The sequence below is a fragment of the Egretta garzetta genome, unplaced genomic scaffold (assembly GCF_000687185.1).
Source record: "Egretta garzetta isolate BGI_Z169 unplaced genomic scaffold, ASM68718v1 scaffold4, whole genome shotgun sequence".
NCBI classification, from domain to species: domain Eukaryota; kingdom Metazoa; phylum Chordata; class Aves; order Pelecaniformes; family Ardeidae; genus Egretta; species Egretta garzetta.
This window is the reverse complement of record NW_009259329.1, coordinates 1,121,427-1,139,165: the sequence shown is the minus strand read 5'-3', so window position 1 is coordinate 1,139,165 and position 17,739 is coordinate 1,121,427. Positions and strand designations below refer to the sequence as shown.

Genomic DNA, 17,739 nt, shown 5'->3' with positions numbered 1-17,739 from the left:
CCCCCCCCCGATTCGCAGACTGCTGTAGAGAATGCATACAGCAGGCGAAAGCCTCCCAAGCCGCGTGCGCCTCTTCCTCATCCCCCTCCTTTCTTAGGATCTGTTGGGGATCCCACAGTTAAACCACAGATCGCAGGTTGCAAGTCGCTGGCCTAGATTAGGTTAGTACCAAAGGTTAGGCATGTGTCAACGCACAAAGCCTTGAATCTGACCTGCGACCTGCAGCAGTCAGGCTTCATTTCCTCCCAGATCCGAAGGCTTTGCCTTGCCAGAAAGTCAATTTTTCCCCCTGTAGATGCACTCGAGTCCTAACCTTGACCTACCACAGCAGCAAGCCCTTCCCGCAGCCTGAGGAGCTTCTCAGGCATCACAGACGTGGCAGGGAGCAGGAGGAAAGGCTGAGTATTGGAAAAAACTAGTGTCACCTGTATAAGGACAGGTCGCATGTGTAAAGCATCTTGGGTTTGGATCTCCTAGCCTAAAGTTCAAATTCGTGTTGCTTACCAGTGTACCTGGATCCATACTCTGTCACCTGCATAAATCCCATTTCCAGAGGAGTGGAGAACCCGCATCCCTCATGACTTCCAGATGCAGGACAGTTTAACAGCAGACTGTTACTACCCTCTTTCAGACTTTTTTTCAGCATCACTCGCACCTCTACAGAAGTGCTGCAAGAAGCTCAAAAAAAAGCCCCTTTAAGATACAGACCTGACCCTTCTTTCCTTGAGTGTCCCTGTGTCCTTTATTTTTCCTCTGTGTCCTTTATTTTTCCTCTGTGTCCCATTAAGCTGACATACAAGGATCATATATTTGAACAGGTTAGCTGTTCACACGCACTCGGATGCTAAATACGTTCCTGATAGCACCTTATTGCCGTGCGTTTGGCCCTAGCATATGCCCCGTTAAGGTCCCATCTCACATCCATTTAAGAATTATATATACATGCATCCAAGTGCATAATACGCCTACGGCCTTTTACCCCCAGCAGTTCCCATCACAGCGCGGGGAACGCAGCCTTACTGTAAGACAGGGACTGTTCAAGAAAAAGGCTCCAGCCAGCTGCTGCATATGACTAGTAGCATCCCTAGGACTACCAGAGTCAGAAAACAAGAAGCCCACTTTCTAGAGAAACTTTTACTCATTCAGTGAATCCACACACTGCAGAAAAACTGTGCTGCATCCTACACACAGTTCAGCTGGGTCTATTTATCACTTAAAAGCAGGCTCAATTCTAAATCATTCTAGTAGTGGGACATTGATTTCATTAGAGGTTAAATTATATATGCTCTCCTTTTATGGTCCTCTCTTCTCTTAAAACAAGAACATTGCCAGAGTGACTTACAGAGAACTTGGTGTCGGTGAGATAAAGCCCACGGAGCTTCAGGTTTCCACAGACTGTCAGAAAAAAGAACATGACCTGATTCTGCCCCTCTGCTCTGCTCTGGGGAGACCTCCCCTGGAGCCCTGCGTCCAGCTCTGGAGCCCTCAGCACAAGGAGGACATGGAGCTGTTGGAGCGGGGCCAGAGGAGGGCTACTAAAATGATCCGAGGGCTGGAGCCCCTCTGCTCTGAGGCCAGGCTGGGAGAGTTGGGGGTGTTCAGCCTGGAGAAGAGGAGGCTGCGGGCAGAGCTGAGTGCGGCCGGTCAGGGCTTAAAGGGGGCCCAGAGGAAAGGGGGGGACAAGCTTTTTAGGAGGGCCAGCTGGGACAGGACAAGGGGGGATGGCTTTAAACTAAACCAGGGTAGGTTTAGACTGGATCTAAGGAAGAAATTCTTTCCAGTGAGGGTGGTGAAACCCTGGCAGGGGTTGCCCAGAGAGGGGGTGGAGGCCCCATCCCTGGGAACATTCCAGGCCAGGTTGGCCGGGGCTGTGAGCAACCTGATGTGGTTCAAGGTGTCCCTGCTCCTGCAGGGGGGTTGGGCTGGGTGGCCTCTAGGGGTCCCTTCCCACCCAAACCATTCTGTGATTCTATGATTATATTGCAGTTACCTAAGAGGCTGACCAGTTTTCGTTTCTTCCCTTTCAGCTTGTTCAAGGCATTTCTTTTCTTTGGAGTTACAATTCTGATTGAAAACACTGTTCTGCCATCTGGTAAATGCCCCATGCTGTGAGGAAACAATATCTCGGTTCTCCTGCCAGCAGGGATATCCAGTTCAGTTTATGAAAACTTAGAGCATTGTTGAATTCATTTGCAAAATGATGCAGCTAGCAATACAAAATTCTAAGAGCCTCCCAGCCCATGGAATACTGTTCAAAGCAAAGTGTTGGCACAAGGTTTTTGGAGAAACAAAAAGTCCAGGCATGCACATAAGAACTACCAGCTGGTAAACATCATTAAAACAAGTCTTGGATGAGAAAGATTTGATAGCTGGTCTTATCAATTCCAAGGGGGCCAAATTTATCCTTGGGTAGGCAGTGCAGCCTCCCCATTGCAGTTACTATGATTCACAGTCCATCCCTCACAACGCTCTTACAGCACTTTCTGGGAAAAATAGCGGAGGGCTGGCCCCATAGAACCACAAGAAGCATCACAAGAGGGACAAACACCCTAAATGTTTAAAAGGCCCACGGTAGCAGCAGGTTGCTTAGCTTGCAGAAGGCTGGCTGGGTTCAGGAACCTGCACCTTTGACTCCTCCTTCAGCTGACCTCCCTGGCTCCCCTCCACACTCGCCAGCTACAGAGGCCACATCTGCTTTGTCCAAAGGACTTGCTGTGGCTCTGAAATCATCCCAGCTATAGAGAAGCAGCCATATGCAACTGTAGAGAAGATCTTTTGCGAAGCACGAAGGACACATGCAAGACCACATAAGGAAAACGGGCTATTCTACCTGACACAGCTGGAAAAAATGGCAAGAACTGACCCTTTGCCCCAACTAGTTATTTGGTGGCTCACCCATCACTCATAGTTGAATGTCCTCATAAAAAAATCATTGTTTGATGTGCAAATAACTTAAGTCTCTCTTCCACCTTTTCTAAGAGAAGTACTTAGGGGTTTGTGGAGCTTGGAAATCAATGCTCAGGTGTGGAAAACAGTGCAGGAAAACATGGGTTCCAAAACAGAACTATCTGAGCTGTGGACACAGACTGCTCACATTCTCATCTAGGGCCTTAACTTTCTACTGCTCGACATCCATGAACTTCCACTACTTTGCTGAACCTTCTTCCTCTTAGTGTTTAAGTGACACCTTAACTAAATTCTGCCCTCTCTGTCCTGAGGTTTGCACTATGTTTCTCTTCTAGCACATGATGCAGTGTATGGCTTAACCCCCTGAGCCATAGGAAGTGCTCTGAGAGCCAGAACTCCCTGAACTGGGACAGTTGGTCCGAGAAAAACAAGACAGCTAGAACATACTGCTTTTAACTAATTTGGGGGCTTCCTTGCAGGTGCTAACATTTATGCTTTTAAGTGTGCAAATATGTGCTCTTTGTGTAGCTGCTCACAAGGACTAGTGATGATTCAGTCACGTCACGCGCAACACAGTGAGAGACCTTCCCCTGGGTTAAACAGCAGGGCCCATAGATAAGGTCAAGCAGTCTCAGTGGGTATGTTCACATTTCCACACGAGTTGGGATGATACAAGGTCAACAACTCACCAGATTTTGTTTTTCCACTCCCTTCATGCAAGGCTCTTTGGTGATGGAAGCTGAACAAGAAGCAGTTTCTCTCTGCTGCTTCAGATTTCCCTAGGAAAAAACATATTTGGTCTTGGTGAAACCACTGTCTGCACAACAGACATTGACAACAGGTTAAGCAAATACATTTAAAACATGTTGTTTATTTTGCACTCAGTTAGCCTGTATGAGATCTTTACTATTCAAAAGACCAAAATGAAAGAGATGATGCTGGTGTCCAGGACAAATGCTGCCCTCCTTAGCGCTCCTACAATTTCCAAAATAATTGGGGTAAAGCTAGCCAAACTCCAAGACTGGGGAGTGCGAAGGAAGCCTGTGTTTCTGCTTACTGGGGAAGCAAGAGTAGGGGTCTCAGCAATAGCCTGAGATGGAGAGGACACACTCAGCAGGCCCAGATGACATCCACTCCCACATCTATCAAAAACCAACCAGCATTGTGTTAATCCACCCCACCTCTACCTAAATTATGAGGCAAGAGTGCAGAGGTAGAGGGAGGAGCAGACGGGTGTGTAGAAAACCAGCCTGCAGCCTGAAAACCAGCAGAAAGGTGAACTGGAAGACTGGGAGAGCAGCCAAGAACCCATCAGGCTGTTCCCTGCAGTGAGGGCAAAGCCAGCTGGGGCTGAGGGCAGGAACCTGCCTGAGCTGCTGCCGCCTGCTCTTCTGCTAGGGTAGGTAAGCTGCTGAAAGGGAAGCAGGGGCCGGGGAACCCTCAAGGTGAGATGGGCAGCCAGGCAGCAGGAGATGGGCAAGTCTTGTTTATGCTGATGCAGGTTGAGGGCAGCAGAGAGCTGCAGCATGGCCTGAACTAGGAAAGCGCTTTGAGAGACCAGGAGGGTTGGTTGGGCGGCAAGAGCTGGGCTGAAGGTTCTGGTACCTCCCTGGAGAATTGTTTTCAGAAGGCCCTAGCACTTTGAAGGCCATTACCCTTGGAGATTGTCATGCAAAGACTGGTGAAAGAGCCTAACAGATGGGTAGCGTAGGACAGTATCCAGCAAGGAGCCTCCTTCTGCCATGACCCTGCCTCCATCACTCTGCCAGCACTGATCCAGCCAGTCGGCGCTGCAGGACCAGCTCAGGGACACCCAACGTTCCTTCAGACTGTGACCTTGGACAAGGCTGCTGTGAGGAACACCAGCAACCACTGCAGCTGACAGGAAGCTGGCGCAGGAAGTTGATGTAACCAGCTAAAACTATTTCTGCCAGTGCTACCCCAAGGACCACTCACTCCCAGCAAGGGGAAGTGGTGGAGGAGAGGAAGATAGGGACATGAGAAAGCAGGCTCTCTGGGAAGCAGAGATAGATGGGACTGCCAGCAAACACGTGGACCTTGCACAGCAACGAATGGCAAAGACCACAGGCTGATTTGTCCCCTCAGTGGGCTCCAGACAACGCTGTGCTGCAGGTCGCAAAAGAGGAACACTTGAGCTCAACAGTACAGAGCTTCTCAAGCAGTTTGCTGGAAGCCCAAGGGCTTGCTTGACTTAACTGAGGAACAGAAATCAAAGCAACGCATGCCTCACCCTTGAATCATCTTTTCTCGTGCCTGTGTCTGCCCCAGGGAAGGTGACCAGGGCATCATGGCAGGTTACTAATGGAGTAAATGCCGTGGAATATCAACAAGATCATTTCCTTTGCACACTTGCAGATGAGGTGCTTCAATGTCACATGTGGCCTCTGGTCCCCAAAGAGAGGATGTCGAGCTGTGACACACCACAGAGCAGGGAAAGGAATTGGGCCTAACAGTGGGGACTCGACATAAGGGCCTGATCCTCCAAATCCTCCACATACCGGCATGCTTTCCTCTCAACAGAAATCCAAATAGGACCGGGACAACTGAGAAGCATGTAGCTGGAGAGGCCTCATCCACACGCAGACCGCAGGACACGGCTGAAATGAGAGCTGCAGGCTAGCAGCAGGGCTGCAGGAGAGCGGGGTTACCTGTCTGCCAACAGGCAAGGGAGTCGAGGTTTACATCTGAGGATGACCAGAAGGGTTCTGCCCCGTGTCTTGATGATGCAGCATTTGCTCAAAGGCCGCAGTTACTGATGCGATGCTGCCTTTTGTGGGAAGCGCTGCCCAGTGCCACAGGGCTCGTTCACTGCAGCCAACACAACTCCCTTTCTCTTCCCCAAACATGTTTCTCTGCTTCCTCCTACACCCTTCCCACACCCATCAAACTTCTTAGAACTGATTTTATCTCAGCTTTAAGTATGTGGCATTTATACCGTAACAAGTATCACAGAAATGATGATGCAAACCTCTGAAATTCCAATCTCCAGATTTTCAGTGTTCTGCCATTGCAGGCAGGTCTGCCACTGAGCAGGAGCTCCAAGCATTGGTATGTTGACCTAGCATCTAAAGCAACACTTTAGATATTAAACATTGGCTCGTTAATTATAATTACCGGTTATCTCATACAAACCGTTTGCCACTTCTGCTGACAATCGTCTGTGCCACATTCCAAGCCACATGAAGGTGTATTGTGCAGATAGTGCTGTTTTACCCACGTAGGTGATGAAATAAAACCTGCCTGATGAGACTTTCACCATTGGCACCGCAACTGGCTTGGCCTACTCAGGCACTTCACAGCCATGAACTAACTGAAAATTTGCATCATTGACACTTTACCTGAGGATGCAGCCACTGTCTATATACAGGCCAACATTCAGAAAAATCATAGAATCATAGAATCATAGAATGTTTTGGGTTGGAAGGGACCACTAGAGGTCATCGAGTCCAACCCCCCTGCAGTCAGCAGGGACACCGCCAACTAGATCAGCACAACATATAAAAGCCACCTTGTGACACCTGCTAATCGGCATAAGTTTTAGTACCAGATATTGAACACTTCAAAATTGCAATTTACCCTGGAAGGGAATGACATCAAAGGAAGGACCATGAGTTTGTTAGATCAAAGGTTCCCAGGTGATGCTAGAATATGAAGTTTATGTCACACAGACCAATGCTCAAAAAGCCGTCTCAGCAGCGCACGTGGTAAAACAAAAGGCAAAAGCCACAATTTGTAGCTGGGGAAGTTCGGAGTGGACATTAGAAACTGCTTCTTCATTAGGAGCATAATGCGATACTGGATCCAAGCAGCAGGTTGGACTGCCTTGAGCTCCAGATGTCTTTCCAGCTGACGACCCCATGATAAGTCTGACTCAAGTAAGGAGGGGGATTCCTTTTAACCTCAAAGCTGAGAAGTGATAATTGTCTACATTTTTGTCAGCTTAACAGCACATTTTCAAAAAACATTGACAACCTCCTGCTCCCACTGCTCCCACGGCTTTCTGTGGGCAATACAGAAATGAGACCCAAGGTCTCCTGCATTCATCAGCCAAAAACAAGATGACTCAATCAGTATACTAGCTTTAGAAGACTTCAGATAATTCTTACCTGTGCCTCAGTTTCCTCCCCCACTGATCTTGAAAACAGACAACAGGAAGCATAATTGATGGTTTCAAACCAGGTTTTCAGATCTGAAGATGAAAAGGCACAAATGGAAAAGCAAAGCATTAACTGAAATTTTCATTATTCATTATTGCTCTTAAAGAGCCAAAACTTCCCCAAGCCAGGCTGAGTCTTGCATTGCTGGGTCCTCTGCAAGTACAACAATAAAAGGCAACCCCTGTCTTGAAAATCAGAGAAAATTTGAGGAGCAGCACGTTTCACCATCACGTATTTGCTGTAGCCAGGCAAGGGCTGAGAGCAGGAGAACATGTCTTACTCCTTGGGTAGTTACAACACCCATGCTGCAGGGTAGGAAAGGTTTGCCAAGAAAACATCACAGCTGAGTGAGGTTTTCACATCACGGACCCCACGTCCTGCTTCTCTGGGGCTTCTTCACAACGTCTATGGTGCCATGCAAGGAGCAGCCCAGGAGCAGGCGTAAGCACACTGAGCACCACCACCATGGACCTTCCAACTGTCCTACTGGCTGCTAACGCAGCCGCTTTTTGGAAAACACCAAGCACAAGCTGCCTGCTGGCACTGGCTGACCCCACACATGCCCACAAGGGGAACAGGTCCCCTGACCCGGGGAACTGGGGCTGAACTGCCCAGCACCCCCTTTCCAGCCGGCTCCAGTGCTATGGCTAAACCCGGGCTGAGGACGTGTTTCACACCCACACTGTGGATGGTGGGCGAGGCCCATGCTTGAACCTGCATCCCTAGTAGCACAGACACACCTTCATGAGCAGGGCTTTGCTACAGGGTTTATAGGAATAGATTTGTCTCTGGCCAGGCCTTTCTTGGCTCCCAGAAGCAAGGCAGCGCATTTGGGCCAACGTGGTGGCAAGCAGGATCATCCAGCTCAGAGATTTAGCTGCATGGGCATGCAAGGGCATGGGAACAGGAGCGGTGCCTGCAGGCTGATGGACTGAGCCTATTTTGCAACCACGGGTCAGCTCCCCATAGACTTCCAGTGCCGGTGTCCCCCAGCACCCCACCACGCCAGGGGGTGCAGCCCTGTCCACAGCTGCTGTGGGGCATCGCGTGGCTTGGCCCCCAAGGCCAAAGCGCTCGGGGATGGACACCCTCCAACCCGGCCCTCTGAGCTGCCCCGGTAGGTATGACCACCTTGGGGGGGCCCAAAGATCAGCACCCCCGCCCACCCCACGGCCATCAGTCCCTGGAGGGGCCCCCAAGCCCCTCACCTGCCTCCCCTCACCCTGCCCCACACACACCTCCCGCCCCTCCCTCTCCCACCCACTCCCCATTGGCCAGGCCAGCACCTGCAGCGACCCGATTGGCTCCCTCAGCTGGGGGCACTCCCCAAGGCTGCCCTGTGCCTCAGGGGGTTCTCTGCAGCCCTCCCAGGGATGGAGGGTGGGCTCAGAATCGGCTCCATCCTTGGAGCCCTTGGCTCCTGGCCCTGGGGAGCTCTGAGGCTCCTGCTGAGGGGCTGGGTGCCCCCAGCTGTGCCTGTGGGGCTCTTCCAGCTCCCTGGGAAAGCATGGAGCTGTGTGCTGGGTCTCTGCTGCTTTTCCCTGGCTGTGGCTGGGGGGGTGTTGGCTTTTTGAGGCCACAGGTGACATCTTATGGTGTCATGCTGCATCTGCTGTGCCTTGAGGATGAGCTGAAAGGCTTCAAATCCTTCCCTGAAGGCTTCTCCCTAGCCTTGAGGTGTTGACTTGGTAACACCATGGGTCTCTGATTTGTGACTGAGTAGCTTTGGGTCTGAAAGCTCTTATCTGCTTATTGCCTGGTGAAGATCAAAGCTGCACGAGGGGGTCTGCAGGAGGTGGCTCTCCCACCTGGCCATGCAGGGACAGCGCGTGATGTGCACCCCGGACATCACCACTGATGCTGAGGGAAGCGGTAGGTGCCTCAGGAGGCAGACGGATCAGTCGGGCATTCCCTTCCTGTTGACAGTGCTGCCAGACCTGCCTGTAACTATTTCACATGATCATTTGGTGTAGGCATGATAATAGCGTTAACGAAGGGGGTGGCTTAAGTGACAAGGTAACTTCTCTCTTGCTCAAGAGCACGGTGTCTCTGCAGATGGAGGCTGCAGCCACGCACGGCTCTGCCAGCTTGCTGGAGGAAGCGCTTGGTAAACTAGTTCAGAGTTTCTCAAAACTAACAGGGTTCTTAAACGTGATTGTGATTACCTGAAACTGTGTATGGCCGTGAAGGACTTCAATTAGTAAAGCTGGTTCTGCTGAAACTTCCAGATGAAAATGTATGTTAATGCACGCTGCTTGCTCTGCAAGTTACAGCTTCTGTCTGAAAAATGGTCTGTCCTCATGGAAAAACTGGTAAATGGGAAGTACTAGAAAGCTGAGAAGCTGTTTTAATTAAACCCCCTCCCCTCTTTCCTAAAATATCTCTGACTTCTAGTAGCTTGGCTAGCTCATACTCACTGTCCCAAGGAGTTACTGATCTAGTAATGGCCACTGGCTGTGGTGCTTAAGTTCTGTTGGATGTGTGTGGGTAAAACGCTGCCTCCATCTGCAAAAGTGGCTTTAATCTTTGAGGTTTCCTAATGCTGATGGCTTTTCCAGAAAGGTGAGATGGGCACCTCTGCCAGCAATTCTGAAACTAATGTCCTAATGTCAAAGCTGGAAATGATCTGATCCTCTTAAAACTAAGTCTGCCCTCGGAGCATTTGGGAAGGCCTCCCTCTGTTGTGGGCAGTGCCATTCCCCACTGCAGCAGGCATCCTGTGACCCAGTTCTGCATTTATGGTAACTGGGGTATCTGTGGCAAATCTCGAAAAGAATGTAAATAACTGCTTTAACCACAAATTAACACCTCTGCCCTGATTAGCCTTCCCTACTCTATCTAAAGCACTAAATTTACCTTTGTTTTCCTAAATGGTCATTGAGGAATTGCCAGTTAAGCTACTGAGCCAGGCATGCTGGCTTTGGCTCAATCTGTCTTCCCAAGGTAAAACACGTTTGGAGGGCAGAAAAGCTTCCTGAGCAACAAGCTCCTACCTCTCTGCCTGCAGGATAACCTAACAGCAGGCTGTCTTCATGGGGCAGAGCTGCTTTCCAGAAGAAAAATAAAAACCTTACACAAGTTAAAGAACTACTTTTATGTATGCTGGTTGCTCAGAGTGACAGAAGTCGAGGGAGGTGCTTGCTCCAGCAGGAAAGTACCTGCTCTTCCAGGCACGTTGCACCGGCTGTGACAGCCTGACCGAGGCAGGGCAAACGGATGGCAGCTTGGCAGTTTTGGTGCTGTTGCCCTTGCTGTTTCCCTGAGTTCAGACTTGTCCGAAGTGGGCCATGATCAACAGTTAAGCTATTGTGCCAGGCTAGAAATGTGCACTGAAGAGTTTCATCTTTCTGAACTACCTGTTTCAAGAACTTTCTGCAGCAGTGCCCTAATGTTTCTGACGTAGCAATGGTATGAAGTCATCTGATCATTATTTTCATACAAAGCAAATGGTGATGCTGTTTCTGCTCTTCTGCCTGGTGGTTCCCATGCAAGGTTTCTGCCTGCTGGGACTCCCACTTGCAACTACTCTGGCTTGAAGCTGTGCCTTTCCCCAAAGGATCCTGAAACAACGGACCCAGAGTTGCTAAGCAGTGCAATCTCTGAAGTAAGACAAGGTCTGCTCAGCACTTTTGCAGGGGAGAGACTAGAAAGAGAAAATAAAACCATGCTGTGGGCTCATAAAGACTTGGCCACACTACAAATAGTGGCATTGCAACACACCCCAATTCCTCCTACACAGAGGAGAGCAAACCATGTTTGAACATGACTGTGCTGCAGGGATTGTCACTGATGCAGTTGCATCCATAATTAAGATGGGCTCCTAGTACTTCAGAGGTTGATTCTAACCTTATACTGGTTTTTACATAAGCCAAGGAGTTACTCCTGATGTGTGCTGGCAACGAGAGTCTTCTCCTTTTTTTTTTTTTTTGCTGCAGTGTGTCTCTGTGTGCTAACCCTGACGCCAAGGCCAGTAAGACACTCTGCAGTTTGAGGTTTTTTTCCCACCCATCCAGAAGTAAAATAACTGAGCAAAGGGGTTGTTTGTAATGATGTTGAAATAGTTGTGCTTTGCCCTGTGGCAGGGCTGCAGACTGGTTCAGCCTACTTGGCTTCAAAAAAAAAAAAAAACAACTTGCCCTAAAGCAGTGCAAGAAGAATAACCACTAACTGAGCAAACCCTGTGGGCTTTGGGACTGAGACTTTATGTTCAAGCCCTGCTTTTGTTTGGAGCAGTTTTCTAGAAGTTCTCCCAGGATGATAAATTTCAAGCTGTATTTTTGCTGTGCTGTTAAATTAGGCAGCCCCCTGGGCAGGGTGGCTACCAGGAATGTGCAGAAGAGTGCTGGTTTTGGGCTTCTTGCTTGAGAGGCTGGAGGTCCCAACTGTCAAGGCAACTTCTGCTGTAGACATGTAGCACTCTGCATCCCTGCCTTGCTCAAATCTTACTAAAATGCTGACTAATTGCACGATTAATGCAGCAACATTTGACATCCTGCCGAGATGCCTGCCCTAGCTCTAGCCATCAGCCCAGGGCTAACAAATGCTGGTTTCACTGCTTCTTCCCAGCTCTCTGTTCCTGTTTTCACAGCAAAATAAAAACCTTACACAAGTCAAAGAACATAAGAAACAAGACAATGGTCTCTGTCACAAATCAGATGGCAAGTTTTTTGGGATAGAGTCTGCCAGTGAGCCTGGAGCAGTGCCTGGCTTGGGAATCCAGGCTGTGAGGAATTTTGGTTTGCGGAGTTTCCATTGGAAAATGCCATAACAATTCTAAGAATAGGAATTAACTGGCAAGGGGGAGAAAAGTGGATGCTGCACTGAAGAACAAATATCCTAAAGTCCTTGCTGTGCCTGACTAAGGCTGAAGTAATCCTGGGTTTATCACACGATACTGGAGTGTCCAGATACCAATCTAGGCCTAGGCTAGGGAAGCCAATACACATTCAAGATATTGCATAACTTTTATATTTTAACTTCTTTAATCCCATTATGTAATGAGAATACTTCCGAGGCTCGGTTTCATAGGAAGTGAGGAGAGATTTCCTGCTGGTCAGTAGGATGGGGAAGGCAAGTTTCAAGATAGCCAGAGAATGCTGCAGCTGTGAAACCTGGCTCACTCTTCTAGGATAACTTTGAAGGATTTTCATATCCTTCCTAAAGCTATGAGGCTGCCAGCGTTCCTGGAGTTGGCAGTGGTGGGGAAGTTGATAAAAGTTCCCCACTCTGAACACGGGCATAGTGGGACTACTCTAAGATGACTCTCATCTCAATGTCCTTTGCGAGCCTTCAGAGGAAAGGGGCTATGAACACCGAACACTTTCTAAGAAGATAAAATACACCTATTGCTGCTTCAGCATCTCTGACACCTTCCTGGAGGGGAGTGAAGTCCTGCCAGGCTTTTTTTTTTTTTTCCAAAGAGGGAAATGGATTAAGCTGTTGCAAAACCCATCTCTACTTCATCAAAGTGGGGGAAATCTGAGGGCTTTTCCCCTTTAAAGGGTATTAAGCAAGTTCAGACATTTTTTCCAAAATAAATATTTCTGTTCTTAAACCCTGTTATTAAGCTGTTTGAGCTTGCCACATTTTGAAAATTAAAACTAAAATTATGTATGCTACTGTCCTAACATGCCCTGCTGCAGCTGCATTTCAGTAATCTGTCACGATCAAGTGAGACAATGTTCAGCAATTCCCACCATTAGCCCCATTTCTGCAGGGTGCACCTCTCCTTCAAGCATTCCAGTCCTTGGCCAGCAAAGAGCCTCTGCAGTGGAAAGCTGAACCAGAAGTATCTCTAGCAGAGAAAATGTATGTCAGATAAGATACTTCCCACCTGCTTCTAACCTGCAACTTTGAAGCCAGTCAAATGTTACCAGCAATGAAATAAGTAGGATGGTTATTTAGTTTAAAGTATTTGGCTGTTTGGGGATTGAGGGAGGTGACTGAGTATCGTCCTTGTGCTACATAAATATTTATGTACATCAGAAATCATGGAGCCTCTCAAATATCTTTGCACCCTTGCAAGAAAGACTGGTAATGCCACACTAAAGTTCCTAGGATGTGCTGAATGATGGATCCCAACTTTGCCCTCTGCTTTTCACCGGTTTTACTAAGCCTTCAATTCACTGAAGGAAATTAAGTTGTACTTGTGCTGTTATACTCTTGTTTTTCTTTTCAGCTGCAGCTGAATTCAGTATGGCATCAGAAAAGACCACAAAAAAAGATCTGCTAAAGGCTGAGGAACAGCAGCAGGCGGTAGGTATCAGGGCAGCTCGTACTCCAACAGGCAGCAAACTACCTGCTGACAGACGTGCTGATAAACTAACTTCTGCCAGCACTTCACCACCAGGCTGGGAGCAGCAGAAAGATTAACCATATGAAGCCGTGGCTAAATCTAATCTCAGTTAATGCAGAAGCTAACTTTTTTTGCTCAAGAGAACTTCAGGGCTGGCTCAAATAATGCAAGTATTTCTGAAACATGAGCTGTTACAGGTCCTATTTCCACATCGGGGTTTGCTGAAACCCAGTGTGACTCAGAACTGATGAGCCCAGAGCTCATCCTGGTTTGTTGCTGACTTCCTAGCGGTCTTTAGATGAGTCCCTTCAACTCTGAGTTTAAGAAGGATGAAGAGATGGTCTGGATGTCCCCTTAGGACCTTTCTGGATAGACACATGGCTTGTATTCACTCACCAGCTTGAGGCTGAGCCTCTAATGTCACTTCTTTCTCTTGGCTTTTAGAGTGCTGTTAATCGGGTAACCAGCTTGCCCTTGTTCAACTCTGCATTCAACCTGGTCTCATCTGCCTACAACTATACCAAGGAGACTCATCCTTACCTCAGTGGTGTCTGCAGTGTGGCTGAGACTGTGGCTGCTGTCACAGTAGGTAGCGTGGTTGGTGGGGCACAGCCCATCCTGAACCAACTTGAGCCACAAAGTAAGTGAAGGGGCTGGAGTGACCCTTTCTACACAGAGAAATAGGTGGGGAGGGGAGTTTCACAGGCCTCTTGGGTGATACCCATCTCCTATAGCACATTGTCCCAGTTAATTATAGCACTGAGTCTTCCACTCAGCAGCTCCCAGCTGCCCAAGGAACCCACTGAATTTCGCAGACATGAAACTGTTGCTAGCAGAAACAAACTTTGGCTTCTTGTCTGTGGTTTCATTAAGTCACTAAGCAAAAATTCCCTGCTTTTTCTCTACCACTCCAAGTTATGAGCATCCCAACTGGTGGCAGCAGTGTCCATCTTGGATATAGCTCAGTCCGTCTCATCCCAACACTTTTCAACCTTTTAAACCAATTGCCATACCCACCAGGGGCAAGTATTACATGGAGCAACATGCTGCCAGTAGCTAGAAAGCTGGGAAGGCAAATGGAGACTGAACCTGCCAAATTGTAGGGCCTGTTCACTTTTTAACAAGACATCCCCCGCCACACACACCCCCACCCCAGAATAGTGATTTGGGTTTTTTGCTTGCTTTCATGAGTGCATCCTGATTTGGCCATTGTAGGGTCAAAAACCCCTCTCCAAACTGAAGAATAAACTGGTACCTGTTGTCTTGTCTAGTTGCACTTGTAAATGAATATGCCTGTAAAGGACTGGATCAACTGGAGGAGAGCTTGCCTTTTCTTCAACAGCCAGCAGATAAGGTAAAGTAAAGGCTTTTCCTGGGGAAGCCAGGACTTGACCTCTTGCTTGATGGAACTGTGATAGAACAGAAAAATACGGGGAAATAAACTTTAGCAGCACTGCTTTGTCATGTCAGTCTCTGGTTTGGGCTAGAGGAGGCTATGTGATGAAAGCTGGAGAGATGCCTTCAGCATGTGGAAGTGAACATGTCCATGTAAATACAGGTCTACTGACTTCCCTGGCTCTCCCACAAGACTGCAAGCGCAATTTAGCTACAGGGACAAGCTACTTCAGGGAGGGAAAACCTATTTCAGAAAAAAATGTATCTTTCTCTGCTTCTCCCTATTGTAGGTAATCTCAGACACCAAGCAGCTGGTTTCCACCAAAGTGACATCTGCTATGGATGCTGCTTGTGAGGCAAAGGAAGCGATGGCTGATAAAGTGACTGAAGCTGTGGACCTCACTAAAAATGTTGTTGGGGACAGTGTCAAGCTGACGAGGTCAATGGTAACCTCCACTGTTAACAGTGCTGTGGAGGCTGCCCAGGGTGCCAAGGACCTTGTGACCAACAAGGTGACAGAGGCAGTGGATCTCACTAAACACATGGTGGAGGACAGTGTTGGACGGACCAAGTCTGCAGTTGCTTCTACGATTGTCAATGCTGTAGAAGCTGCCCAAGGTGCAAAGGACCTTGTGACCAACAAGGTGACTGAAGCTGTGGACCTCAGTAAACATATTGTGGAGGATAGCATTGGACTGACCAAGTCTGCAGTTGCTTCTACGATTGTCAATGCTGTAGAAGCTGCCCAAGGTGCAAAGGACCTTGTGACCAACAAGGTGACTGAAGCTGTGGACCTCAGTAAACACATTGTAGAGGATAGTGTTGGACTGACCAAGTCCGCAGTTGCTTCTACTATTGTCAGTGCTGTGGAAGCTGCCCAAGGTGCCAAGGACCTTATGACCAATAAGGTGACTGAAGCTGTGGATCTCACTAAACACATTGTGGAAGACAGTGTTGGACTGACCAAGTCTGCAGTTGCTTCTACTATTACTGCTGCTGTAGGGGCTGCCCAGGGTGCAAAGGATCTTGTGACCAACACAGTGAGTGAAGCAATGGACCTAACCAAAGGGGCTGTTCAGGATGGTGTTGAGAAAACCAAATCAATGGTCACTTCTACGGTCAATACAGCTCTGGATGCTGCATATGGCACCATAACTAGCAAAATAAACACAGCCTTGGAGCAGAGCAGAGAGGCTATCCAGGAGGGTGTGGAGATGACCAATTCAGTGGTGACCAACAGCATTAGCAAAGCCAAAGCAGTGAGCCAAGCAGTGGCAGGTGGCGTGGAATCTGTGCTGGGTATATCAGAAGATCTCGTGGATCACTACCTCCCAATGACAGAAGAGGAACTAGGTGAGAAAATGCTTGGCTGGCGGTTGTAAACACAAACCCCTTTCCCATGTGACTAGAGAGCACCTGATGCTGCAAGACACATCTTCTGGAGTAGATGGGTAGCTCTGAATTTGTCACCAAGTTGCCATTTGTCAACACTGACTTGCCACATGGTATGGGACAGAGTTCAAGCATTTGCTAGCTGGTTGATGCCCATCAGCCTCAAGGCAAATAAACACGCGGGTGCATGCTTCAACCTGTCAAGTCTGCTTATTTGAAGTGAAGATGTTGAGGAGGGACTAAGCCTACCTTTAATACCTGAGCAACTACAAACATCTACTGTTTACACAACAAGCTTCAGCCTTCATGCTTTTCAATCTTACCTCTTCTCCCTGCTTTGGGCTGGGGGAGCGGAGCACAGCTGCATCTCTGTTCTTGTTTCCTCCAGGTAAACTGGCCACTGCTGTGGAGGGATTTGGTATGGCTTCTGTAGAGGAGCAGAAACAGGAACACAGTTACTTCGTGCGTCTGGGTTCCCTCTCCAACAAAGTCCGCCATCGAGCCTACCAGCACTCCCTGAACAAACTGCAACGCATTAAGCAAAGCACCCAGGATACTCTCTCACGACTACAGCTGGCAGTAAAACTGGTACAAACACGCTTTTTGCTTTTTCCTCCTGTCTGTAGTCTTCCTGCCCTACTATCCAGATGGAAGCTCTTCCTCTATCCTGCACCAGCTGCATGTCATCTTGGATACCTCCCTAGGAGGGAACCACTCATGCTTGTGTGTGTGTGCTTGCAATACAGCTGTTCCTTTCATTTTTTTTCCCCATCAGATTGAATCTGTGAAACAAGAGGTTGGCCAGAAGGCTCTGGATGTGCAGGAGAAGCTCTATCAGCTGTGGGTGGACTGGAGCCTGACCCAACCCAAGGGAAACCAAGTTAAAACTGCCTCCTATACAGAGGTATCCCTAGAAGGGCGTATTTAATCCAGCCTCTGGTGGATGGTGTACATCTCATCTGCTCTAGTAACTGAGCTATATCTCTTTCCCAGCAGGTAGAGTCACGGACTCTAGCTATGCTGCGTATCATCACCCAGCAGCTACAACCTGTTTATGAGAATCTGAAAGCCAGCATCCAAGGCCTCCCCAGCAACATCCAAGAAGCTGTGTACCAGGCCACTCGAAATATCCATAAGCTCCATAGTTTTTTTTCCAGTGCTGTGTCTTTCCAGGACCTTTCCAGCACCACCCTGACCCAGAGCCAGGACTGTGTGGCAGAAGCCCAACGGTCCCTAGATGACCTGTTTGAGTATGTAACTCAGAACACCCCTCTGAACTGGCTTGTGGGTCCCTTCAGGGCAATAGCTAAAGTCTCACAGGATAGCAGAAAGCAGAAGAAGAAACATATTGTGACTGATATAAAATCACCTGTGTTGGGAAAGGCTACATCATTGAAGGAGGTGGCTAAGACACCTGAAGAACCAAAGGGAGCAAACATGATCCTAGGGGAAGGGTGTGAAGAACCAAAGGGAGCCAACATGATCCTGGGGGGGGAAGGGTGTGAAGAACCAAAGGGAGCCAACATGATCCTGGGGGGAGGGGGTGAAGAACCAAAGAGAGCAAACATGATC

The 17,739-nt window shown here is 48.6% G+C and overlaps 2 protein-coding genes across 2 annotated transcripts in view; one reads left to right on the top strand and one right to left on the bottom strand.

Moving 5' to 3' along the window:
- Positions 1–6,307, bottom strand: part of UHRF1 (ubiquitin like with PHD and ring finger domains 1) — a 25,761-nt gene extending 19,454 nt beyond the window's left edge. Inside the window, exons 1-2 of the mRNA XM_035892323.1 lie at positions 6,267–6,307; positions 3,597–3,686 (exon numbers count right to left, since the gene is read on the bottom strand). Of these exons, the coding sequence (XP_035748216.1) occupies positions 3,597–3,623 (27 nt within the window). The 5' untranslated portion in view covers positions 3,624–3,686; positions 6,267–6,307. The remainder of the gene's footprint in view (positions 1–3,596; positions 3,687–6,266) is intronic.
- Positions 6,308–8,917: 2,610 nt separating this feature from the next.
- The window catches only part of LOC104124410 (perilipin-3), a 9,266-nt gene continuing 444 nt past the window's right edge, over positions 8,918–17,739 (top strand). The window contains exons 1-9 of the mRNA XM_035892345.1: positions 8,918–9,028; positions 10,029–10,070; positions 13,825–14,020; positions 14,652–14,734; positions 15,066–15,261; positions 16,036–16,128; positions 16,556–16,755; positions 16,943–17,071; positions 17,164–17,727. Coding sequence (XP_035748238.1) covers positions 8,918–9,028; positions 10,029–10,070; positions 13,825–14,020; positions 14,652–14,734; positions 15,066–15,261; positions 16,036–16,128; positions 16,556–16,755; positions 16,943–17,071; positions 17,164–17,727 — 1,614 coding nt within the window. The remainder of the gene's footprint in view (positions 9,029–10,028; positions 10,071–13,824; positions 14,021–14,651; positions 14,735–15,065; positions 15,262–16,035; positions 16,129–16,555; positions 16,756–16,942; positions 17,072–17,163; positions 17,728–17,739) is intronic.